Genomic DNA, 26478 nt, shown 5'->3' on the forward strand with positions numbered 1-26478 from the left:
GAACCAACAGTTCCTGTAGTAAAAGTTAAACACTAGTATTGAACGAGCCATTTTTACAGTAGTATTTACTTCTAGTCTACTGGTCTTTTAAAAAAATATGATCTAATTGTAGCACTTGCTGATTTCTAACACTGACCTAATAGTTAGTCAATAACAAACAAAGATGATCGCGTATAGCTTCCATGTTGTAAATCATCACCTTTTTGATTGCCTAGTATTTTCATGAAACTGGTATTGAAGCAAGGAGAAATTTTAGTAATGTCTGAATAAGAACGGGATAACATCACCAAGATGTGGATGCAGGAATGAGTCTAAAATAGGCAATCATATCTTGCCAGCAAAAATCGCTATGGTATACGTAATTTATTTGTGAGATAAGCAATGTTGCAGTAAATTGTGTTTTCGCACAGTTTTATTTTTATTGGTTGATATTGGCTCTCACACTTTTAAAGTCCAAAAGAAATCAAAATGTAGGAAAATATGTTTACCACGCTAGTAAAATATAATGAAGTAAAACAAGTAAATTATAGATGTCCAGATTGGCTTCAAAAGCTGCTAGCGTTGTTTTGCAGTTTACCAATTTTTTCTGCCATAGTTAAATTGTGGGCAGTTTGTTTAGCAGCTGATCAGTTAAGAAATGTTGGAATCAATGTTCAGAAAAAGTAGAAAAATTTATATTGTCTTATATCCTCACCAACATTGTCTGTGATGTCAACCCAGACAATTAAGCAAGTAAAACTAATCGGAACAATATAATCAAATAATCAAACATAAAACTCTCAGAAAATTATATAATTCTCAAGCATTGGAATTCTAAGCTTTAGTAAAAAAATGTCTAAAATATGTTTTTGCTATTGTGTAACTTGTGGCGGGCCACACACACACACACGCACGCAGCACACACACATGATGCACTCAACGAGTACCCAGCTGCTTGTTTATCTAAAATTGGCGTATTCAGAGAAGCTTTCTGCATAGGCACTCAGAACTTGGTAGATGAACTCATATTGCTTCTAAAACGCACAAAACAAAAGAATCAGTTGATATGCTGTCATAACACTCTCACTCTTTTCAGATACTCTGTTAAGTTTTTATTAAGATTACAGTAAACTCTCCAATAATATAAGTCTATAACGTCAAGTCCACATAACGTTACGGATATATGTAAATATTTTGCTTCGTACCACCAAAAATTTCATACGACATTCATGGTTAAATTGGTGTGAGTTCTTAAAATGCTTTTGCTGCACTTGCGAGAGAAAAGTGTGTACAGGGTTACCTCTATTACATGTGCTAATACCCAAACAGTTTAGTTCACCATGAGGGATCGTTAGGTTTGTCAATGAAGCACGAAGAAAAAGCTGCTGAGCCATTATATAAAAATACTAGAGTTGCCCCGATTCTAATATCGGTATCGGTGCCAATATGGGTGTTAAGTATCTGAATCGGTATCGGTTGATCTTTTCTTAAAAAATCGGAAACTTCAAATAATTTTTACAGGTCACATATTTAGCAGAAAACCGTATTTTAGCCTGCTACACTAATAACAAATCATCAGCTGCAAGTTCCTTCTTTTTACCTAATGAATTCCGAGCCTGTCACACAATCTATTTCTTGTCTATACCCTAATAAACATCCACACAGCTGAGGAATATTTTGGCTTTAGTCAGGACGTAATCACAAAGTGCGGTATTTCCCAATTACAGCTTTATGATTTATTGCAGCCAATCACGAATAAAAGAACAATCATGAGAAACAAGAATGCGGTGTAATTTTTCTATTTTTTTAGCATTACGAAAGTAATTTGAGCTTCCGAAGCATAAAGTTATCTCTCTCTTGATCCTGACTATATGATGTATCGTTTGTATTGCATAAAATAACTTCAGTGACCTATCGGTATTTAGCCTGTTCTCCATGATTTGTGGCAAGTGAGGCTTTCGGTAGTGCTGGCTACATCGATAGTGATAGAAGATAAAGCGGTCTCACTGAGATAATCGAGTCATTAAACATTTATTTACTCTAAACAGTACAGGCGCAGCAGTTCGTTCAGCAGTAGAAGAAAGACTTAATTATCACAAATAAAGCTGTATCACTAACAGTAATTACCATTACTAATAACAGATTTCAAGAACCATGGACTGTTTTGTTACTAGATGAACGGTATGACAGTATGTGAATGTATATGCATGTATGTCTTTTTTCCATAAATACAAACAAATAATACATCAATATTTATATTTTCTTTGCATAATATTTACATAATAAAATTAACAATTATCTATTCAACCCAAAAGATCTGAATCGGATTATTTTTCAATGAGAATCGGTATATCGAATCGGTATCTGAATCGGCTGGTGAAATTAGAATCGGGGCATCTCTAAAAAATACTATAAGCAATTGATTGTTGCAGATGTTAGAGTGTTGGTCTACCAATCTGAGCCGCATGCGTGATGATTTGTCAAAAGTTATCTTTTATTTTAAAAACATTTCTACTTTTGAAGTGAAATTATTGCCAACAAAGAACTATATATATCCTACCCTTGAACTCTAGCATTGCGTTGTTTGACATACAGATAGACACCACTCTTATTACAGTGGATAGATAATTATTTTACTTTATTTTAAGACTAAAATATTTTTATTATTTTTCCTGTGCAGCATAGAACATTTTGCTGAGAAAAATGAAATCAATGTATGCACTTCTCTTAACCTATTGTAAAGTTATTGCAATAATGGACCATAAATCAAGTTAAATGATAAGAAAAAGGAAAATGTTGTCAATTCAAACCGATAATACTGAAGTTATGGCACAGCCACTATACTGAAAAGTCAAGTCTAATTTTAGTCTTTTTTGAAGACTTAGGGTTTGGGAAGGCCTTGAGATAGATTAAGCAGTTTACAGTGTACCTATACATGTATTTCACTGTTCGTATAACTTAAAATCCGTATGACTTAAACAGTCCTAGAAAAGACTATTCACAGTATCAAAGTTTTTACTACATGTATATTTTAGAATAATTTAGTAACATTAGTACCTTTATATCAGTTCCTGTCGACATAATTACCATGAGACCTTAATTCCAAGAGTGGGTTTTTGCTAATGGGTTGATTTTACAAAAACGTGCAACCTAATGAAAGCGGTTGACTGTTTGTTGGCAGAGTCCACTCTCCTACTCATCATTGCCATCGTAACTTCCAATTTGCGGAGAGAAAACAGCTATTGAGTTTTGGCACTAATCAATGATAAATGGATTCATAGCTCTCATAAAAACTTTTAATTTATCAATAGTTTTATTGGGGAAAAACAATTCTTTTTGTAAGCAGTTGTTTTCGTTGCATAAAAGTTAGAAATGGAAAAAATTCTGCTAGTTCTTGACTAAAATTTGGACTGCTTTAATAAACGCGGTTCTAAAACTGCTACTGAAATCAACTTATCATGTTTCTTAATGAATAAATTTATGTAAACATTGTTCCCTCAAATGCTTGCTTCAACATTCAAACAGTTTTTATATTAATTACATCAATTCTAGTTTTGGTCTAATGTTGCCATATTTCCCAAGCTTTCAACACGCATGTCGGTAAGTTGTCATAATTTGTGTTCCTATGGTAACAACTGGTTATATTAAAACACGGTAGAACATACTAGACTTGCAATGAACTGAGGTCGTCGGTGCTTGGCCATCACCACAGGGTTATAGACATCAGCTTCTTGCTCAGCTTTGAGTTTCTCTATGGCGTTATAAGAGGTGATAAAGGTGCCACATCGAGTCGCCCCATTGCTGTCAACATAAGCTCACAGCTTCAAGTCTTGTATTACTACATTTTACCAACATCTACCAATCAGTGACATCTTATAGGTTAAGTCAAATTGATTGACATTCGGAAGGGCATATGATGGCATCCAAAGCTTATTATATGTAAAATGTGTCAATGCTTACGGAAAGGAACAAGCGATTGAGCAAAACCACGCAGCAGAAAATTTTCTAGGCATTAGCTAAAAAGGCTAATTCATTGGTTGTAACAAAAATCTTCAGCAATTTATCCATTTGAAACTTCACTCAAAATAAAATATTTTATTTTTTTCATTTGTTTGAGCAGTTTCTATGACTTGAAAGTTTTTTTTCCAGTTTGTTGCTACTTATTGACGCAGAATTTGGAAAATGTTTTGTTGGGCAATCATTTGTACTCCATTTAGAGAGCGCTAGGCAACATTAAAAAATCTGACAGTCAAAAGAACTCTTACTAATTAATTTGAATTTGAATGCTCACATTATATCTGCCTTTGCTGATAAAACGAACGGAAATAAAAACATAGATAAGAATTAGACAGAACTGTATCTGTCGCGACAGGAATTTAGTTAACAGACTTGAGCAAAGTACATTTGATCTATGAGCTTTTGGTTTAGAGGAATCTTGGCAAAAAAAGTGTGAAAGCGATAGGTTCGTTTTTATAAATTAGATTACAGTTGTTTTTATAATGTAGCACAGAGTTTAAAGATTCTAGACAATTTCTTTGTTAAGTTGAATTTAATTGATAAAAGTTAATCTTTGTTAATTTAATATAATTGAAAGAAGTTTAGCGCTAAATAAAACAAATCAGAAAGCGTCTAAAGGTTGAGAGTAAGTACCTCGAGGAAATTTATTTTTCATGCAGCTTTTAAATCTCGATAAAAGACTAAAGTTTTCTATTAAAGATCTGGTGGTTCTTTTATAAAAATTCATACAATTCAGTAGCATCAGCTGGTCAATTTTTAAACAAAATCATTTTTTCTAGCTATATTTGGCTACAATAATATTGTTGTTGCCACGCTTTATGACTAAATGTTCATTTGGCTGAATGACTTTTTGCCAAACGTTTGTCTACATAATCGTCTGGCCATTGCATGGTGGCTAAACCTATGGCCAGTGTAGACGAATATTAGAACACACTTGCAGGTGACGGAGACTCTGTTGTTGCCTGTTTGCTGTTGTTTTTTCTCAAGAGCACCTTGTAATTGGAGAATGGTCTCAGTAGAAGGTATGTCCGCTTCCCATTCCATGGCAACCATAATCTGAACTGTGGCTGGTTTTTTCTGTAATCAAATAAATATGAAAATCTCAGCAAGCCGCAAGTTTTAAACTACAGTTTAAGGTAAAGATGACAAACGTAGAAGTAGCTTCTACGATAGCTCAATGCGCAAGCAGATGAGATCTTATTAAGCTCTATCAAAAAATGACGATACATAGGAAGACATCAAGATTTATGTAAAAGAATGGAAACTACTCAAAAGAGTAGAAGAAAGTATACACAACTATCTCGTGAGATCTGCAATAAAATAAAAAGTCAGGTTTTGGTAGAAGAAATAGGCAAAAATGGAAAGACTATATGTATTATGGTGAATATCGGCACATTAAAATGCATTACGTAAGGGAAAAGGTTATCGGAATTTAGCAAACTTTGACTAGTTTTGATGGGGACAATCAGAACTTACCCTGCAAAATAAAAGTAGGCATAATAATAAAACAACTTAGAGGTGCCTCTAAATAAGTGAAAGAGAGAAAAATCTAAGCTGAGACAATGATTGTGAGGGTATAAAACCAAATCAGTTTGGCTGAGTAGAAAAATCAGCTCAGAATTGGCAACACATCCGAATTGGATAAAAAAGGGTTATCTATAGAATGTAGGCCTAAAATTGATCTCTTAGTGGAATAATGTAATTCAAAATAGGTCACTTAGTAGCAGGTTGTATGCGAACAAAATTTGCTTAATAATATGGTATAGGCTGAAAAAAGGTCCTCACGAAGGATTTTGTAAGCTAAATTAGGTCACCTTGATAGATTTCACAAACTAAAATAGGTCACTTAGTAGCAATTTATATGCGAAAACAGATCATCTAGTAATATGGAACAGTCTAAAATTGATCACATTGCAGGATATCAACAAAAATAGGTCAATTTTTATTGTTTTACAGGCTAAAATAGATTTCGCTATACATATCAAGCAATCACTAACTACATAACTTAAACTTGTTTTTGAAACTATCACTTCTTTCCTTGTAAGAAAGAATGCATGTATTTACTAATATGTTTGACTCGTACTGAATGGATTCACAATATGCAAAGAATTGTCAGAATAATATTTGTAGCAGCGTTCAAATCAGCTATTTACTTCACTCATTTTCCTTTAGTGCTGGTCAACTATTAAAACTACAAAGAAATATTAATAGAGGGCGCTTGGCAGCACTTTCTTACATTCTCGGGTTCGTCTTTCAGTGAGACCTTTGCAATCTGGCCAGACTGTTCAGTGCTGATGCGGGAGATGGTATATGGTTTGACGACCAGACTCTCACCATCTTTCCTCGGATAAAATGGTACCTAAATACAACAACAGCAATAACATGAGTAGCTGTTTTATCAAGTTTTTTCCTAATGGTAGCATGACATCAAAATTTTTGTTCTCTACAAATTATGAATTTGTGATTACTATGCAGATATAGAAAAGATGTAAGACAAGTCTTCTCTCATATTTATAGTTTTAAGACATTAAACCTTCATTCTTGAAGTGCAGTCGAATTGAATGTATCTTAGCTTTCACAATCACCCCATATTTTAATATCTCACTCAAGACATGCAGTACACTGCTATCTGCTTTCTTGCTACTTTTAGAATGTTCTATTCTCTGCACATCCACAACTTGGCATCAAGTGTTACTTCTGCTCCTTTAAGTAAGAACTACGATATCCAGTTAGTACTATTTTACAAATTCCTACCCGCGCTCCTTCAAGTTGAGCTATCACATTTGTATTTTGGTCAAGAACCATTTTCCAAAAGTCAGTCACGGTGTTAGAGAGAGGCAGCTGGGTAGAAATCCAATGATTCCTTTCTCTATGAGCCTAAAATGTAATTGTAGTTGAAGTTTTAATTTGTGACCAAAGAAGGGTTTTTGTTGTTATAATTATTGAGTAAGTCACTGTTATTGAGTAGAGTCATAGAAAATTAAATCAGAGAGCAGTGTGCTGTCGAAGTCATTGAAACTTATCAGAGTTGTGTGCTCTCCCATGATGGGATATAAATAGGATAAGTTGTATTTCTTCAGCAGCAAGTTAATCAGCTACACAGAAATATAAACTTCAAAAGAAAGTTTTGAAGGCTAAGATAGTTTGGATTTCTTAGGCATCTTAAACAAACAGCCTTTTAATCAATTTGGGAGAACAGTGTTTGGTTTTGATAAGCTATTAGAAGAATCGATTGGGAAATGAAAGTTTTGTTTAAAAAGTCATTCTTGGCAGCATTTAAGGCAATTAAAATACAAATATAAAATTTATGCCAAAAATTAAAAGCACTGTAATACTTGCTGTGTAGTAAAAAATGAGGAAGTTTGTAGTTATCACTTTAATGTGAATATAACTCCCCGTAAAACTAAGATTTATCTTATTATTTCTAAATGCGACGTGATGCTATGTTGGATTTTGCATTGGAATAAAGACCATTATGTTATTTGGTTATTCCAACTGACCAATCACATATGTGACCCAGGCAGTCAGAATGTGTAATCGTGCTAAAACCACATTTTTGAGTTATTTACAGATTCAGAATCAGCAATATCTGAGGATTTTAATGCAATTTAAATTTTTTAAATCGGATTATATATGCCCGGGTTATGCAAGATTTAGTAAAGAAGGTCTCACGAAGAACTAAAACTGTTGTTTTGAGTTTAGGCAGGATAAGGTTGCCGATTCGTAAATCGTAAATCATGGTATTTGCTTACAAATCAAAATGCCCTAGTAACAGACCACTTAATCTCAACCTATATTGATGAAACCTGGCATTCTACACATAAAACCCTGAAAAAGATGATGGTCACATTTTTATTTAAATTTGATTGACGGTTGACCTTCCAAAGGTCAGGGTAAGGTCAGCAATATATGTGGCTAAAAGCTCACCTTCCTGGAGATTTACATTAAAAGGTTATGCTTCAAACTGGGCACTTCTCATCAAGCTATATTGCTATGACTGCATATAATGCCAATCCAACGACTTATCAAAATGTTGGAAGTGTATTCAAAATTGTCCATCTATACATAAGGTCATGGTAAGGTCAACGAAAAGTGACCACAGAGGGCATCAAGGTGCGGAAATATCAACCCAACTCATCAAGTGACCATTCAATCTAGAGCTATTTTTATGTAGTTTAACACTCACACATTATAACACAGAGTACACTGCAGAGATTTATTGTAGCCCATTCAACGTGTTTGCTTGTTATATTAGTGGCAGTTTGTCCCAACACAACCATATGTAATGTGTCCTTCGGTAATCCTTGACACACTTCTAACGAGGCTTATTTGTTTAGATGACATAAAACTAGTGCAGAATTCCTTACATTTGCATCCACATATTAGTTTGATGTCAACAGCTATAATGGGAAAGTTATCAGCAGTGATAGGCTGATCGTTATTCTTTGTAATTTAATTAATTAGGATGATCGCTGTTACTGTCAAGGGAGAAATTTTAAATAATTTAATTTATTATGTTTATTTAAAATTTATTATAATAATGAATATAAAAAGTAGGTTAATAATGATAATTTGATATTTAAATAATAATATGAAATGTACTGTTTTGTGAGTTTCCTTTGAGTGAAATACTACAATGGTTCTATGGTTTTATTGTTCTATGTGTAATGGTTAGCCTCTGGACCTTGAGTTCAATTTCTCCCAAGACAAATTTTGACCGCAGACAAAGTGGCACTTCTGCCCCACAAAAAAATCAGACCGTTGCTATAAAGCAAAATTGAAATAGCAACTCAATCAATGGAGATGGGCACTACTATAGTTTTCCTTGCAATTTGTTTTGACAGTAAGGCGTTGCTGTATCGATGAGCCCAAGTATCAAGTATTATTGAGATTATGAAGCCTACTATCTCTTGAAGGCAACTCTCTGCAGGTAATTATCTTATAATTGACAATAACACGCCAGTGGTTTGTTTCTAAGTGTCTGTGAACTCTATTTTCCTCCAAAGGTCAAAATAACAATTATTCTGTCAAGGCTTACTAGCTCAAGCAAAAATAACAATATGCTTAGCCCTATTTGTTATGGCCTTACTAGGTTAAATGAGTACGTATCTGTTAGGCGTGTAGCAGTAGCTCTTACTGTAAACAGGGGTGGCTGAGTTAGCTCTCTTCTCTCAGGGCTTTATGGCTTCCTGGCTTGCCACCTCTTTTGGGTGAATCGTGTTTGTTGAGTCTATCCTCGGCGAGCTGGTTGCTGCTGGCTCCTTGGCTATCTTGGGCTTATGTTAATCCTCCTATCTTGGCTCTTCCTTGCAGCACCCCTTTGCCGTCTGGCTCGCTGCCAGCATCTCCTTTGCGGCTCCCCTTTGCCGTCTGGCTCGCTGCCAGCTTCTCCTTTGCGGCTCCCCTTTGCCGTCTGGCTCGCTGCCAGCTTCTCCTGCTTTTCCCTTGATTTTGCCCCTCTTTTATACTTGTCCTTGAGCCATTGTCGAATGTCATTGGTTGGTTGTGTTTTATTTGCGGTCTTTGCGTAAGCTTTTGTGTAATTTCTATTTCAGATTCCTTGCGGTGAGCTAAAATTCCTTACTGTGGTTGGGATTCCATGACGACAAGCTAATGAGAAGTGAAAAATATTCTAAGTCCGGTAACAAATTGTACAAAACTGGCCATAACTCAAAAACTAACAATGGCAGCATTATAAAATTAATTTTACAGTAGTCCTCGTTCTAAGATGCTATTAGCTAGCTAGTTTATATGAAGCAAGAGAAACTATTATAATATTATGCCATTCTTTGTACAACCATTTCGTCGATATTTTCTCATAAAATACAATATCTGAGTTAATGAATAATTATGCTATATTTTTCTACTGCTCTACAATACAACATTTTCTAGACTATAATGATGTTATAAGCTATAACTAAATATACTAAATAAAGTGTTGTAAATGATTCTTTCACTGATGGCTGGTTGCCGATCTGGTGCACGCCGGCTGCTTCTTCGCTCCAACAAGTCATTAATGTGGCTGGCTCCTGTAATATTGGCGATATACCTCCATTTTTGCCTGATACTCTGTAGAGTTGTTTGCTTCGCGGAATATCCATTAATAATTGTTGTAACTAGTTAGCCTCTTTCATATTAAGTGGTGTTGATCAATAATAATCGTGATTTAGTAACAGTTTTATGCTGTTTTTCATTCATTAAGCTTTTCATTATAATGATCAGACAACTCCCAATCGAACTGATGTCCCATATATTCACATTGCATCAGCTGTGATGGTTGGACAACTCCCAATCGAACTGATGTCCCATATATTCACATTGCATCAGCTGTGATGGTTGGACAACTCCCATGATTGATATTTCTAGCATCATAGCAATTGCCATATATTTCATGTCTGCTTATTGATGCATCACAGTGTTTGGTGCAATGTTTTGCAGCAGTTGTGGTATTAGGTGATCCCACAATTTATCATTTCTTTTGACTTTTGGTCATCTATTGCTTCAAACCCTGACATTACTCTCCTTATCGTTAGCAGCTACATATTGCGTAAGCAGCTGTATTTCTGAGGTTTCCCTATTATCACAATGCTCATCATCGCTTTCACTATTATCTGAAACAGCTGACTTCGATTCTAAGTAGAAATACTTAGAATTACATTCTAAACAACACATCTAAATTATTAGCGTCAACTAGCCGTAATTTGTGCGACGGTTTATTTTGTTTTAGCCTGAAGCGTTGAAACAGAAAATGGCCACATACACGCGCGTACCCGCAATTAGAGTCTATACTTAAGATCTTGGGTTATGACAAATTCCATAGCAACCACCGATATGGGTAGATTTAAATGACAATTCTGGCTTTATGATTGGTCAGACACAAAAATAAACAAGACCACGTGAAATAGCAGGGTTGAATGCACTATAAACCACTGCTTACTAAAATAGTGACGGTGAGTCATATAATAGCATATAGCACGCGTTGCGCTCTATTGCGAACAATCCAATTACCGCACGATTGTACATTCTGACTGCCGGGGTCACATATGTGGTTACAAACATTTGCTAAAGTAGTATAAAATACTCACGTTAACAAGGACAGCATTGATGTATGTAGCACCTCCATCACCAAGGTACAAGCTGCTATGTGAAGCTACAATACACAGAATAGAGATGCAAAATGCTACAACTTGAAGACGATAAGCCAATATTAACTATACTAAACATAGCAACTAATGATGTCATTTGGAATGTATTTTTCTGATGGTTTCAACAAAATGCTCAAGTTTTGTTGATTTTAATCTTGAAATATCCTGATAGTCAGATGATGCCAAACATCAGAAACATCCGCAAATGATAGAAAAATTCAGATGTCTGATAAAATCTACAAATATTTTGTACAAGTTCACTTGTAAGACCTTCTCACACTGTCTTCAAACTAAAGCCCTTCATAACAAAGGTTCAATATCTATTTGCACTTGCAGTTTACGCAAACTAACTGATAAAGCATGTTAAGCAGAAACATGTGAGTTGAGGTCAGAGTCAAGTTTTTTCACGTGGCTTACAGGCTGTCAATGGCAAAGCTTTCCAAACCAATCAACACAAAAAAATAAAAGCAACTACAAAATCAAGTGTGTTTAGCTTGACCTTTTTTGGGCATGAGAAGTTTTCACTGTAGTTCCACTACAAAAAATTAAAAGTCGTTGAAAAGAGAAATGGGAGTGGTTCTTGTTGTGTAAAGCCAATTAATTGCTTCTGCATCATAAACAAGCTTCATTCTGTCTCTTCTCTGACATCACTTCACTAGGTTTCGCAGGATTATAATTGCAGGTGTGTGCTCTACCCTTTTGCGTATCTGCATGAGTATACTCCACAATAGCTATTACAGAGCACTCAACAGTATACTGTAGCATACCTGGCACCAAATAGCAAACGAGACCAAAAAATGCAAAGTGCTGCATGGTATCTGCCACTGCATGTCAGTGTCACTGCTTGACAAAGTCCTTACATAGCACTTTGTGCTACACAAAACCAGTCACTACTCATCTCTTGTCACTAATTAGCATCTGTTAGCATACATCATTTAGTGTAGCGCATGTCACTACATCAAGTCAAGAAATCATAGTGAGTGACAATACCTGACATGACATAATGCGTCATATTACATAAGACCCAACACTATATACTACCTGCCACTACATACTACCAAATACTACCAAATACTACCTAACATTTGGTACTTCATTACATTTAGTAGTTCATGGCACTTTGCACAACACAATACCTGGCAATATTTCAGAAAATCTATTCTTCTCCCTGTTTTTTGGCTCTTTTCCCACACTGTAGTCAAACTTGGCCATTTCCACTCTCTTTTCAATACGCTTTGATACAAAAGAAAGATTTTATGAAAGACAAAATCAGTAGCTTGGTATTAAATAGACATTTCCGTAGATGGTTTAGCTATTACAATAAACAATTCTGTAAGAAAAGTTGTCTGTTTTTACTATAATGGCTGTACATATAGTTTAAAGTTTCAAAACTATACATAAAATTTGAAATAAAACTCTCTAAAAGAAAGTATATTTAATAGGGTTAATAGGATAAATACTAAAACAGAGTAATTTAACTAGACTTTCACAGCAGAGAGAACAAATAACATCAGTTACATTATCACTTAATGTAGAATTCTAACTTAATATATCTGGAGATATACAAAAAATTCTCTCTTGTTTTCAGGGAAAAAAGTCAATAAATCTTAACTTTATTGCTGGAACCATAAAGTTTAATCAAACCACTCTAAATTAAACTATTGCTTTTTAATACAGGTTTTGTTATTATGAAAATAGTACAGACCATTAAATAAATAATTTGATTTAGAACTGAGCTTTTGATAACTCACTTGTTATTTGCACAGAAAATTTTATAACAAAAGCAAACACCAAAAAAAGATTACCAAGTATAATTTAGCCTATTTATTAAAACAATTCTTAAAACCCAGCCACTTAATAAAGTTTATCTAAAATCTTGGTTGGCTTACATAAGTGTTTTGTTTGCAAATGCTTTAAGGGAAGATAACAGATCAAAAAGGTTCCTTGTTACCTAGCTTGAGTTGATGATATACCAAAGGTTAGCTCAAGGTCGTGTGTGGTAATGGACTGATTAGAAACCAGTTTTATTTCATGAGCAGCGAGCGTGATGTCATATTCTTGTACACCATGTCAGCGACTTTTAACCAGCCTGAATATTTGCACCTTGGCAAATGCCCAATAGGTTATTATACCTCCTTCTAACTAAAGTCAAAACAGTCAATCTTTTTATTGAGAAACTCCACAGATCTATGCAATTGAAAACAGCTAGTTACCTTTTTTGAAGCCCTAGTCAAACTAGAGAAGGATTTCATTTCTTGATCCCTTATAAACGTTAAAACAACCAAATTGAGTTGCCTGCACTTTTTAGCTAAACTACTTGGTATGTTCATTCATTGGAAATTGGAAAATTTACTGCAATAAACCTGCTGATAAGCAAATGTCCAATAAGCTATTATAACCCGTTTCAGTGTAGTTTAAACCACAGATATAGTAAGGTATAGTAAGGTTTACTGTATCTATGGTTTAAACATTCAAACTGGTTCCTTGAGGATAATCAAGGCATATAAAAACAGCTAGCAACCTTCTCTTGTCAAACTAGTCAAACTGAAAAGAATGTAACTCCATGGAATTTTTTTATGAATTGACACAATCATGGCGGGTTGAACAACTTTTTCCCTAAACTTTATTTAAAATTGTCATCCATTAAAAAATTGACAGCCATAAACTTGTTAGTTTGCAATTATGTGAACCCTAAGTACTTCATTTTACGCCAAAGCAGAGAGTGTGCCAAATCTAGTTATCATTGGCTACTGCATATTTATACCTTCTAATTAATCTTTTGCTATTATCAATCTTTACATATAATATTATAATAAAAGCCCATTTTTATGCTGTCACTACGCTATGGCACTAATAAACCCAATAAAGGATGAATGATCAAGGGCTCATTCATTATCTTTTGACGGTGGCTAGACTTAACTTCTGGTCATACGTACGCTCAAACTTCAGGATAAGGCTAGCTGCCACATGAAACAACTTGAGTATAGGGTGGTAGGTGTTTAGCCTTAACTTGTGGTCATACATACAATCTACCCTTCAGGCTAAGGCTAGCTACCACATGAAAACAACCTGAATATAGGGTGGTAAGGGGCTTGCCTTAACCCATGTATTAGATAAAGTATGTCATGCTAAAAGTGTTGAATACTTCTCATCTGTTATTCAGTCATGAGCTAGTTGTGTGACAAGGAGTTGATAAGCAGGAAGTATAAAGGTTATTGAAAAATTTAATAATTTAATTTAACCTTTTGGAGTTAGGAGAACATCCATTAGCAAAGGAATTGTGTCTCTTATTATTACTATTATATGACATTGTATTATTATTATTAATATTATCATTATTATTGTGTACCTTATTATTATATATCATTATACTATTATTATCACTATTATTGTGTACCCTATTATTATATAACATTATACTATTATTATCATTATTATTGTGTATCCTATTGTTATATAGCATTATGCTATTACTATCATTATTATTGTGTACCCTATTATTATATATCATTATACTATTATTATCATTATTATTGTGTACCCTATTATTATATAACATTATACTATTATTATTATTATTATTATTATTATTGTGTACCCTATTAATATACAACATTACACTATTATTATCATTATCATTGTGTACCATATAATTATCGCGTGACTAAAAGCATCATACACAATGTAGGGTACAGCATGATTATCTCGCAATATCACCAATCCAAATTTCCAACTTGCCGCTTCACGTATGTCAAACAGTAGTCACTGATGGTGTCTGAGCAAAAATAACTCACCTTACCTTAAGCTTGGTTTATCTCCTAAATCTTGGCTTTTCCCCTAAAGCTCGGCTTATACCCTAAAACTCAGAAATTCTTCTTATTACGCATATTATCACTTACCAGAAACTCTTCAGCAATGGCATATTGTCCTGGTTTTCGGCTAGTCAATTTACTTTCAAGGTCAGCGGCTGGGCAGACAAATTGAGAAGTAATCAGGAACTCAACCACTGCCTTATATAAGAAATGATACTGGTCCTACAATGATTTGTATGACTTCATGTGAAGCACACCATCGATGGCGTTATGGTTACTTTTACATTTTGCCACGATAGCTTCAAAACAATAAAACGGATTTGGTGTTCTCTTAATCTTACTCACAGTTATCTTCTCGTGAAACTGAGTTTAAAGCTGGTTATTCAACTGGCTAGAGTTTCATGAGTGAAATTTATTTTGTTGCTTTAGCACAGGACAAAATAATAGCTCTTTAGCTGCTTAGACCTCTATTGAATAGGCCACTTGAGAATAGGCTTTTACAGTTTCTATTAGGTGCTTCAACATCGAGTTTAACATAGCAACAACAATATCATTTCTCGATCAAGTATTAGTCACCTACCACTGTCTGAATCATGCATGGACGTCGAGCTCTCATTTCTTTAACAAAGCTGAAAGCGTTTATCACCTTCTCTGCTGCCACCTGCCGCAGGAGTGTATCCATTGCAATATAGGTGCCTGTTCGTCCCACACCAGCGCTGTGTAAAGTTGCATTGAATGTAGACATGCTGAACATGGTAAAAGTCTTATAAAAAATCTATGTATTTGTCTCTCTATTAACCATATATATTAGATACACTCGATCGAGATATTGGCTAAATATCTAAAAAAAAAGAAAAGCTAACAATCAAAATTGCAGAACAGGTCACATAGCTGACTATTCTCAAGATAGTTGTTTTAGAGCAAAAAAAGTATGAATACCTTACTTTTCTAACTATTAGCCGCTGCTTTTGTCAGATGTTTTGAGCCATGACGCTTATTTAGAGGCTGCGGGTAATCTGCGGTTTTTTCTTTCACCGCTATCATCGCGCTAACCAAAATCTCCGTTTGAATTTCTAGCGGTGAAAGAAAAAACGAAACAATGCCTAATGGTACTGTTCTGCTAGGCGCTGGGTTAAAAAGCGTCAGTTAATAGAGAACAGTGCCTAAAGGAACAGTTCCGGTTTAACCAACTAAGTTGCTGCCGTGTTATAAAGCACTACTTTTAGTTCTGCAGCCTATACAAAATGTGCGGCCTATGTATTGTTTTATTATCATTTTTTTAAATAAAGCACGTGTGGCTTATATAAAGATGTGGTTAACAGTCCAGAAAAAAACAGTAGTTAAAATCCATTCATAGAATTTCAACCGCACTAGTTCAACAAAAACTCTGATCTGGTTTTGTTTTTATGAGTAAAATAGCTTTCAAGCTGTAGAGTAAATGGAATAGGGCAAAAGTAAAATAACCAAACATAGAATAATGGGTATACTATTTATAGACACTAACAGACCTATTCTATTCAACTGATAGCAATATCTGCAATGCTTGATTGAACACTATCATTTTTGTTACCTTGACTTTCTTATAAGCACTCCTTACAACTTTATTCCAATCCCTTCCCTATAACCAAGTCTTTCCAACCTTTCCATAACGAGTCCTTCCTATTAAACCCTCGTTTGCTAGCCATTCCCTTATGACTCCATTTTAAGCCTTTTTTTCTAAGCCCTCATTTTTTACCTCCTTTATACAACCTCTCCTTTACAAGACTCACTTTACAAATATCCACCGTAAACCTTCCCTTACTAACTCTCCTTTACTAACTTTACCATACAGTTTCCTCTTTACTAATCTTTACTTACAAACCCTATTTTAAAAACATTTAACAAGCCCTTTCCAAATCAAAAAGACTTTTTGGCAGTAGTAGTTTTCTCTAGGCTAAAAAGTACTGTAAGTTGCACCTGCAGTGGACAAGCCTCAATGAATCCGTCTGGCGAAAAGTGAAAGCTCTGATCTTAGAGAAGAAAGTCACATAGGGACCCATATCATTAGGTACTCCATGGTCTGGCCAGGTCAAGTAATTGAAATGCTTGATGCTTTGAGTCTGACCATCCTAAAACTCAACAGCATGTTTTCTCTGATTCGGATTGAACTATCGCACAATGGTGGGCTAAATTACAATGAGCAAAGGCAAATGGTAAAGTACACAGAACAGGCAGTCAGGATGTAGGAATGGTTGGATGATCAACTATCAACTATCAACATCGAACTCTTATAGTCTTGCTACTAAAGACTAACCAACATAACTTGAATGATAAAATATCAGTCTATATATTTTACTCCAAATTGATGATAGCAGCATAAATAATAAGACCCTCGCTGAACAATATAACAATTTATGTGATTAAATTACTCTTCTGCAAACATTAGCATAAGATTTTGGCTGCTTGTTCTGAACGTTGCTGCCATTGCTCATAGCTTATTGGCTAATCCGGCTAGCAAAATGCGGAGTTTTTGCATTTTTAAAGTGACTGAAAGCATTCAACATGGCATTATGACACATTGTTTTGCGGCTGAAAATTGATAAAGATTTAAAAAATATCCTTCTAAGTATAAAGTATGATTCCTTTAGGACATATACAAACGAACTGAACTTCAAAGAGAAATTTCCAAAGAGATGAGCAGTTTTTATCTCCCACCTTTGTAACTTGAAATGTTCTGACAGTGAAATCAGGCCAAACTTCTGGAGAAGTCTGTGTTACTTTTATATCTCGAAAGGTCATCACATCTCCTGGGTCCTCGGGCCAATATTGTACACACTTTACCTGGAATATATTTAAGAAATAATATTTACAATTTATGCAAATTTGTAAGCTTAGATTTATATAATTTATATACACTCTATACAGTATATACATGTGCATGTCACCAATTCTTTTTATTCTTTTATACGGCACGCTAAACTTATGGTAAAAACTTGTAGAATTTATGTAAAGATAACAGACCTCTTACTATTTCTTGAATTAAACCTCGGGATAATCTCAGAATATCTTATCAAGTCTTTTAATTTGTAAACTTTTGTTTTCATGCTCTGATTAGGTCATTTTAAATCTATTTATAATAACCGAAGCAATGTTTTGCGATAGTAATGCTTTATTTAAAAAATAATTATAGATTTTAATTTTCTGCCCTTTGCTGATGATTTTGGATTTTGCAGGATGATACATTGTTCATCCAATGCCTTGAGTAATAAAAATTTTAAATTTGTTTTGAACATTATGCAACTGTTGAAAATTCCCAAATTGATAGTGTAAGCATTCCCATAATCATACTACTGAAGCAAAACATTTACATGGTCCATTTTTATTAGATCACACACACGCTGCAATGTGCCGCAATTGCCTACAACTACATCCAATTGGTTTACACCATATGCTAATAATGAAATAAACCCTCCACGCATGCAACAAATACTAGTATCAGCGTTGTAAGTCCTACCCTTCCATGTTCTATGGCACCTGTCACCATGACTATCACTCTGATCTTTTGCTGCCAGATCATAAGCCAGAAATCATCTACAGTTGTCTCAGTGGGTCCTGCAACAGTTGAAATACTGAATCTTATTCAACATTCATATCTTGAAACTACCAATAGTAGCCAAAGCTCTAAATTTCTATGATTGAGAATAAATTTATTTTATTAAAATATGATGGTTCAAGATAATTAAATTTTGAAGTTTAGATTGAACAAACTTTGAAGCTCAGGAAATTGACAAAAATTTCATAAACATAGCCAACCTTCATGAGTTTAGTTTAACATAACTTTATTATTTAAATATGCAACCTAGTCACTGACGTTCTGATATAACATGAATGAAGCTTGTGGATCATGTATATTTTAGAGCAGGTGCGTCAAATGGCAACAAAATTAACCCTAAAATCTTTAGAAACAAATGCATATAAGTTATTTGATCAATATTTGTTCTTCACCCTTTAGGTTAGCCTAGCAGCTTAAGGATGAAAACTTCTAACTACACATACATTGATAAACATTACCAAAATAATTTTATGGGTTAATAGTTCTACCACATCCACTAATCAACTTCCTCCATTTAACTGTTATCAGAAGTATCCAAACTCATACTTCTTTCCTAATTTTTAAAAGCAGTCGTAGGTAATGGAGCCATTGACTTGGTAATCTGTAATTGATGTGTTTCTATAAGAGCATTATGAAACCTATGAGTAAATATGTAAGTCAAACAAGATAACAGTATAATCAGTAATGGCTATTTACTACCTTTATTTTCAGCGGCCACCTATTGTGCCTGCAAAATGGTATCCATTTGCAGGCACAACTCCTACAAGTACACTGCTACAAAACTACAGCTAAGAGCATATGATCTATGGTACCAAGTATGTCTGCTTTAAAGATAGCTAGAAATACAAAAGTCATTCTGATGAGAAACTTAGCTTGACACGCATGATAATAGTTACAGGTGTTATTGCTAGTTTAGCAGCTAGAGTACCTCATAATTAGCACAACACAATTGCTGTTACCTTGTGCAGCGATATACGTGATCTCATTCTCATAACCCTATAAAATAGTGAAGTGGTAAATGTACTATGACATAAGTCATTTATGTCCTATGCTTTCAGTATATGTTATGATTATCATGACATATATTGAAGGCTCAAGCAGGCTGACCACAGCTATTTTGAGATATCTTATGTTAGACACAACCGTTGCTCACTTTGGGCCAGTGTTAGAAATTTGGAAGTGAATCTTTTACCCTTTTAATTAATATTATGGCTAACTGAGATGTTCCCATGTATGATCGATCGAGTATGAGTAGCTACATTAGTTTCACATCAGCCAAGTCAAGTTTTATTAATTTGATTTTTATTTGAAAGAATCTTATGAAAAGCAACTCATTGTCAAAAGCACACTAAAAGGTATTGCGCCTTAATTTTAAAACTCAAAATGAATACTCTTAGAACAACACATTCAATTGATTGAACTATTATCTCAAACAAATTAATATGACAAAGGTTATAATAATTTTACTTGCAAAAGAAACTCCTGGTTCTCTTCAATCTCCTCAAGATTGAAGCCGATGAGTGCGAGCTATACGATGTTTATATATTACAAAGGTATTTATAAATACATGTACATGTAATCAATGTACGCGCATTACAACACAACATGTAAGAGACTACCAACAATCTCTACCTTCCTTAGCTTATCTGAGTTCCTTATATAGATTTGCTCATTTGCTAGGCTCTGCTCCTAGATTGCATCTTCCCATTGTTCCTTTGCATAGTCAACTCGGTAGGCCGAACTGACTCACCTACCGCTGAGTTTCCCACTGTGTCGAGACTTGACTTGGCTATAACTTCGGTTCCGCGATTGGCTAGGCAGTTGGCCAAAGTCTCTGCACTTTGCCACCACACTCTTCTCTATTACAAGCTCTGGGGGCTTTCTACTCAGCACTGGAAGGCAAGAGTTGTTGAGACCAGAGCTGGTGTTGTCACACTCCTAACTCTGGTTGTTGTACCTCAGACTTAGCAAAGGCTAGATAACACTTGTGTCCGTCTTAAGGTCTGGATCAAGCTGGCCGTATAGATGAATAGCAGACTCTAGTGATGGCGGTTATCCAGCAACTGGTAAGCTTTCTCCCCTTTCAGGTTGTAGAGGGGCTTGTGGGCTGTCAGCACTCTTGGGAAATGAGTCTGCTCAGTCTTCTCAGTCATGTTAGCAGGTTTGTCAGAAGATAGATCGGTAGCTGTGGCTGTGGTGTAGAGATTGCTGTATCTCCAGAAAAGAACTTGCTCACTGTAAGCGGAAGAAACCAATGGCCTTTTTCCATTAATCCTTTGAGATTGCCGCCTTTTCTCAGTTCCTGTTTTTCTACATTGGGGGCTTTACAGATTGACTGCCACTGCAGATAGCGACACCCATTCTCCATACCGATTTGCCTACCGAGTGATCCGAGCCATCTTTTGCACTTGAATTTAGCCGGAGTTTGCACTTCTGTCCTCACAGCTGCCTTAACGGCTCTTTCAGCCGGGCCTCAAATTCTTGGCTAAACTTCAGGCTATGGTAACCTCAGCCCTATTTTTTGCCATATCTAACTTGGCCAACACATCTACTTAAACCTTCTGCTTCTTGGCCCTTTTTATATAAGGGTTGAAGTTTCATTGTAGTTGGTGCTCTACCAAGCTTTTCTGGCAAATATTGAAGGGTTTCAAACGACTCTCGCTCTGCAAAAAAGACTGAACTTAGCCTTCTATCAAGCAAGCATGGTTTGGCCAAGCCATAATGATCTGTTACGATCTCAGAAATTTGGCCCAGAGGTTCAGGCTGTCTCCTCTTCTACTGTGTTCATTCATGACCAAAGCTCCTGGTGAATGCAGCAAAGCTTCTTTTTGGTTCTTTTGCCACATGGCCATTTGTTTTCTCACAAAGTTGACCACACTTTTTCGGCGTCCTCAGCATCTTTACAACGTAATTGTAAGAAGGTTGGGCCTCTGTGAGTGTTGAGCTGAACACTAGCTAATCAGGCAGTTGCAGCTCCTGTCTGAAGCATTTACAAATTTGACTGCTCTCCTGTGACCAAATGAAGTGTACCTCGGTACTCTTTAATTAGTTTAGGGAGCACTCTGTCTCAATCTTCTTGATGCTGAAATCATCAGTGGAGCTTACACAAAGTCTCTCAATTGCCTTTTACATTGGCTAGTGAGTGGTAGAGCGTAAGCGTAATGTGAGTTTTCCCTATTTGCTAGAGTTGGCAAACCTCAGTCATTAGCTGACTCTCGAACTCTGCTCCCTGGTCAGTGTGAATTTGCTCCAACCGGCCAGTGTAGCAGAATACCCCACTTGCCACCACTGAGCCGTGGCTTCTGGAAAAGCTAGGGAATCTTGTCATGTTGTGAAGCAGTCCATGTGCATCAAAATCTACTTGTTTGTTTTGGGTGTTTCCGGCATCGGTCCGACCAGGTCTAAGGCCACCTTCTGCCATAGAGGGTTCACAATAGTCTATGCCTACTGCTGGCTGTTTTGGTGCCGCTTAGCAGACCTCACAGCTCTTGATCAGCTGGGGGATGTCTAGACTTTCAGGAATATATTCAGTCATAGCTCAAGAATTGAATTAATTTCATGTAGCTGTCCTAGTCCTTGCCTCCCACCTCCAGCTGATTCTGTGTTGGTTTCTTTGATCTAGCGTTAGCATGGTGTATGGTGGCCACCGGTCCCTAGCCAGCAGTTTGCATCCGTGACAGCTCTTTGGCGGCATCTCCTCGAATCATCACTGAAAAGTGTCAACAGGTTCCCGGGTGGCCTCGGTTAGTCTGGGCCGGCTGCCATGGCTGTGAACTAACCCATATAACTGACCGTATTGCGCGTAGTCTTGCTGACTTTTGAAACAACTGTTGAGCTGTTGAGTCTCTTCAACATAGAGGTGGCAATCTATAGCAAGTTTTTTTTAGTCTTTCTTCCATCTCACAGCTCGATGAGCTTGCACTGTCGGCAGTGTTCACAGGTCTGTCAGCTAAAACTTGTCAGCATTCTTGTGGCAAAGTTTGGCTCAGTATTTCATCACGATGAAAATTTGGATAAGATCTTTAGCGCCTTGGCCACCTAGTTCAAGTGCTATCACCGCCGGCAGAGCCATTTGTGAGAAGCGTGATCTGTACTCAGCAAGAAAGGCTGACTCTACAAGTTAAGCTAGAAAAGCAAGCAGCTCCCTTTAGTTTACACAGCAGTTTCTCTCTGCAAGAGTCAGGATCTTGCTAAAGAAAGCCATCACTCTCTCAGACCTCTCTCTTCTTGTATTTGTGATAGCACAGAATTCACTCTGCAGCTGCTTGCATCCGCATCCAGGATATACAATCGGCTCGGTTCTTGATAGCCCAGTACAAAAACCAAGAACAGATGTTTTTCAGCTTCTCAAAAACTGTCTGCTCTCCCTTGCTTTAAATGCACTTTTTGCCTTTTTCATTCAGTTGATGCAAAAACTGTGCTGTGGTAGTAAAGCTGAGTATATACTGAGAATAGTCGCAAACCATACTCAGTTCACCTTCCAACTCTCTGAGCCTTTGGGGCTAGTCATTTTCAAACCGCTGTATTTTTCCTAGATTAGTAGAGGTACCTTTAGTGCAAACCATATGGCTTTAGCTTTGTCTCAACTGTTTTTAGGTGCTGGAACACTTCATACAACCGCTGCAGGTGAGTGTAAATTTAGGGTAATGACCATGTTATCCAAGTAGAGAAGCAATGTATTTTAATGCAAGTTGTGTATCACACATTCCATTAGTCTCAAAAAAGTAGTCGGCTTAGAAGTAAGACCCGAGGGAAAAACCTTGCACCTCCAAAAAGCTGAACTGGCAGCAAAGGCCAGCTTCTTTTGTGCGTTGATGTTTAAGGGTACTTGCCAGTAGCTTTTGACCAGGTTCAGTGAACTGAAGTACTTGCTGTCAAACAATGCATAAAAGCTGTCATCGATTTGGAGAAGAAGATATGCATATCAGCAGCGGGTATTCAACTTAGTACCGCCACTTGCTTCTTTCTTTTGGGCCAACACCACCATAGTGCTCCTGGCCCTTCTAAACAGCTTGATAAGTTTTTGCTCAGCAGCTCTTGAACTTTATGCTTGGCTTTAGTCTCCTTTTTGGTCGCAAATAATAGAGACGTTGACGAATGCGTCAGGTCTCCTTCTTCAGTGGGATACAATGCTCCATCTTGGAGATCTGTTCTACATCTTCATCGCCATTGCTGAATGTACCCTGGTAGCTTGTCAGCAACCATACCAGTTGCTTGACTTGTCCCATCATTGCGTGGTATAGCCTAACTGCTTCAAGCAGGGACTTCAGATCATTTAGACTTTTTTCTAGCTGAGTTCTATAATAGTCATCAGGCTTTTCTGCGTATAGCTACTCCTGACAAAACGTTTCTATCTGGTGACATGGCGTAATGGCCTTGCCTTTAAAGCATACTTCCAACATAGCACCAGCAAAGTTTCTTTTGGCCGAGTGAGATTGGTCGAGGGGCTTTTGTGCAACCAGTAGTTGGCCATATTGTTGCATATTTTGCTCATTTCTTGGTGATAAGGCTTCTGGCTAGCGCAGTCCTAACAGACGTGTCATTGGCTTTTGTACCTCCAGCGCTGTAGGGGTTTGTTCTCGGTAACCTCCTAGGGTGGACTTTTTTACTGCAGCTATTGAACTTTATTTGTTAGTTACTGCACAAGTAGTACCAGCTGACTGATAGGCTAGTCCTGAAACACTCCAGTTGTCTATTCTAAGGCCTACTCTACATACCTGACATCCACTGATTGACAACCCTCCAGCTTGGCCTGAAGGAACTCCTTCCTAGTTTGGATTGTATTTGTCAATGTGGGAGTCGGTATTGTCAGCAGGTGACGCTGTGATCTATGGTGACTTTTGGTGTTGCAGAACAGCTCATAAGCTATGTTTGCCCTGAGCCTGCTTTGGGCCTGAGGCATCAACATCATCTTCTTGAGTATCTCAGCGACACGGTCAGTACATATGTCTGCGCTTTCACAGCATCTGGCATTCAACTTAACACTGATCTTCAGACAGCTTGCCAAATTGGGGAAGTGGAGTTGCCCTAGAGCAATACAGCTCTGTGTAATCAGGGCTGTCTGACCTCAAGGCATTCTGGTACCGGTACAATTTTCTTACTGCCACTAACATAGCCTTAGCTGGAGGTCTACCACCTTTGGTTGAGCTGTGATCCGCAGTCCACTGCTGTCACCAAGGGAAAAGAAAGCTCAGGTTTTCCTTTACTGCTTCACAAAAGTAAAGACACCGAGTGCAAGCTGTAATATGTATATAGATTTTAGAAATATTTATAAATACGTGTGATCAGTGTGTACAAATTACAATAGAACAACATGCAAGATACTGCCAGCAATCTCTGCCTACTTTGGCTAATCTAGGCTCCTTAAATAAATGCGCCCTTTGGTTAGGCTCTGCCCTTTTATCATATTGGCTCATTGATTCTTTGTTTAGTCAACTCAATAGGCCGAGCTGACTGACCTACGACTGAGTGTCTTGTTGTGTGGAAACTCATCCTGGCTATCACATCAGTTCTGAAATTGGCTAGACAGCTGCCCCAGTTTTTGTGCTTTGCCAGCACACACTGTTTAACTTGTCATTTTAATCTTGGTGCATGTTAAAAAGCTAATTGTTAAAATCCAGCTTTTAATCAGGAATCATCCATTTAAAACTGACAATTTTAGTTTGAATAGGTTGAATTACTCTTGATTAACCTAAACACTAGTTTAATAAAGTACCATGTGAGCTTGATAAATAATGCTTTAATTAGGAGTTAAAAATATTCAGCACTAAATAAAGCATAAAAGTTAAAAATATATCAAAATAATTGTTTTACAAGTTGTTCTATAGTTATTTTTTTTAAACTATAAAATTCTGCTTTGTACCAAAATTGTCTTCCAAAAAAAACAAAAGAACAATGAGTAATGTTAAATGCTGAAAGCTTGTTGTAGTCAATGTAACTGGTACACAGGGCAAGGACAATTGACAGTGCCAGTTACTTACCACTCTCTGAACTTCACCATAGTTTTTGTCTTGGTTTTTAAAAAACAATTCACGCATTGGTGAAATTGCACTTAACCTCAAAACTAGACCTTCAAACTAGACAAAACTGACAAAGTCACATTCAGACATTTATAAAACAGTAGACATACCTGAATGTATGAAGCATTGATGTAGTCACTAGACATCTTGCTTAAAGCGTGGTCAGGTATCAGCTTAACTCGGTGACTATCAGCTTAAAAAGAGAAGTTTCACAGATAGGTAAGAAGATAAAAGCTAGCCCAACTGCTTTTAAAATGAATAAGTGATAGATTTACAAATAGCCTATTTACACCACAAGCAATAAACGTTTGAGCATACATGATGGACATTTGCTAAAAATTAACACACTTTAGCTTGTCTATAGATCCACATAAAAACCTCTTGACAAACAAATGTTAAATAATCAAAGTAGCATTAGGTCTCTCAAGTAAACTTAAAATCATCATAAGTTGCTCTGCTTATTTCCAACCACAATCTTTTTACTTTAAACTATTCAAAGACTGACCAGGATAAAGTTTCTTGTAACGACTCTTTCCTTTGTTTTCTGCTAACAGAGCCACATCCATAACTGGTTTGGGCAGAGCCTCCAACATCTAAAAGCTCCAAATTAATACGCAAATTCATTATGATTTGTCATAGCTGTTTAAATATACCGGAGAGGAAAAGACTACAGACTCACTCAACTTGACAAAATTGGGAAGAGAAATGAGACATTCGATGTCAAACTAATAATTCTATTCTAAACCAAATTAACACTCTCAGAAGGCAATAAATGGGAATGTAAAAACACTGTCAAGAAATGGATCATGCAGCTTGCCAGAGTGGACACAGACATGGTCTACAGCAAAGCAGGAAAATAATTTCTTGCTACATTATATGAAAAACCATCGCTTATGAAAGACACGAGCAATTGA

The 26478-nt window shown here is 36.3% G+C and overlaps 1 protein-coding gene across 1 annotated transcript; it reads right to left on the bottom strand.

Annotated features, from left to right (window-relative positions):
- Window positions 1-938: 938 nt before the first annotated feature.
- Window positions 939-21966, bottom strand: LOC137400413 (receptor-type tyrosine-protein phosphatase epsilon-like). Its single transcript, XM_068086742.1, has 14 exons — window positions 21759-21966; window positions 20300-20437; window positions 18447-18544; window positions 17648-17773; window positions 16910-17061; window positions 15534-15669; window positions 15041-15175; window positions 12278-12374; window positions 11082-11146; window positions 6751-6873; window positions 6233-6355; window positions 4931-5073; window positions 3645-3780; window positions 939-1013 (listed from the first exon to the last, which is right to left on the bottom strand). The coding sequence occupies exons 1-14, from the start codon at window positions 21964-21966 to the stop codon at window positions 939-941; spliced, it is 1755 nt and encodes a 584-aa protein (XP_067942843.1).
- Between the last annotated feature and the right edge of the window lie 4512 nt (window positions 21967-26478).

The sequence above is a fragment of the Watersipora subatra genome, chromosome 7 (assembly GCF_963576615.1).
Source record: "Watersipora subatra chromosome 7, tzWatSuba1.1, whole genome shotgun sequence".
Classification (NCBI taxonomy): domain Eukaryota; kingdom Metazoa; phylum Bryozoa; class Gymnolaemata; order Cheilostomatida; family Watersiporidae; genus Watersipora; species Watersipora subatra.

Coding starts and splice junctions, on each gene's coding strand:
- LOC137400413 (XM_068086742.1), bottom strand. CDS start 21,966: ATGGCAGAAGGTGGCCTTAGACCTGGTCGGACCGATGCCGGAAACACC. Junction 17,062..17,647: donor GAACATTTCAAGTTACAAAG/GTGGGAGATAAA, acceptor GTTGAGTTTTAG/GATGGTCAGACTCAAAGCAT. Junction 12,375..15,040: donor CCATTGCTGAAGAGTTTCTG/GTAAGTGATAAT, acceptor TTTGTATCAAAG/CGTATTGAAAAGAGAGTGGA.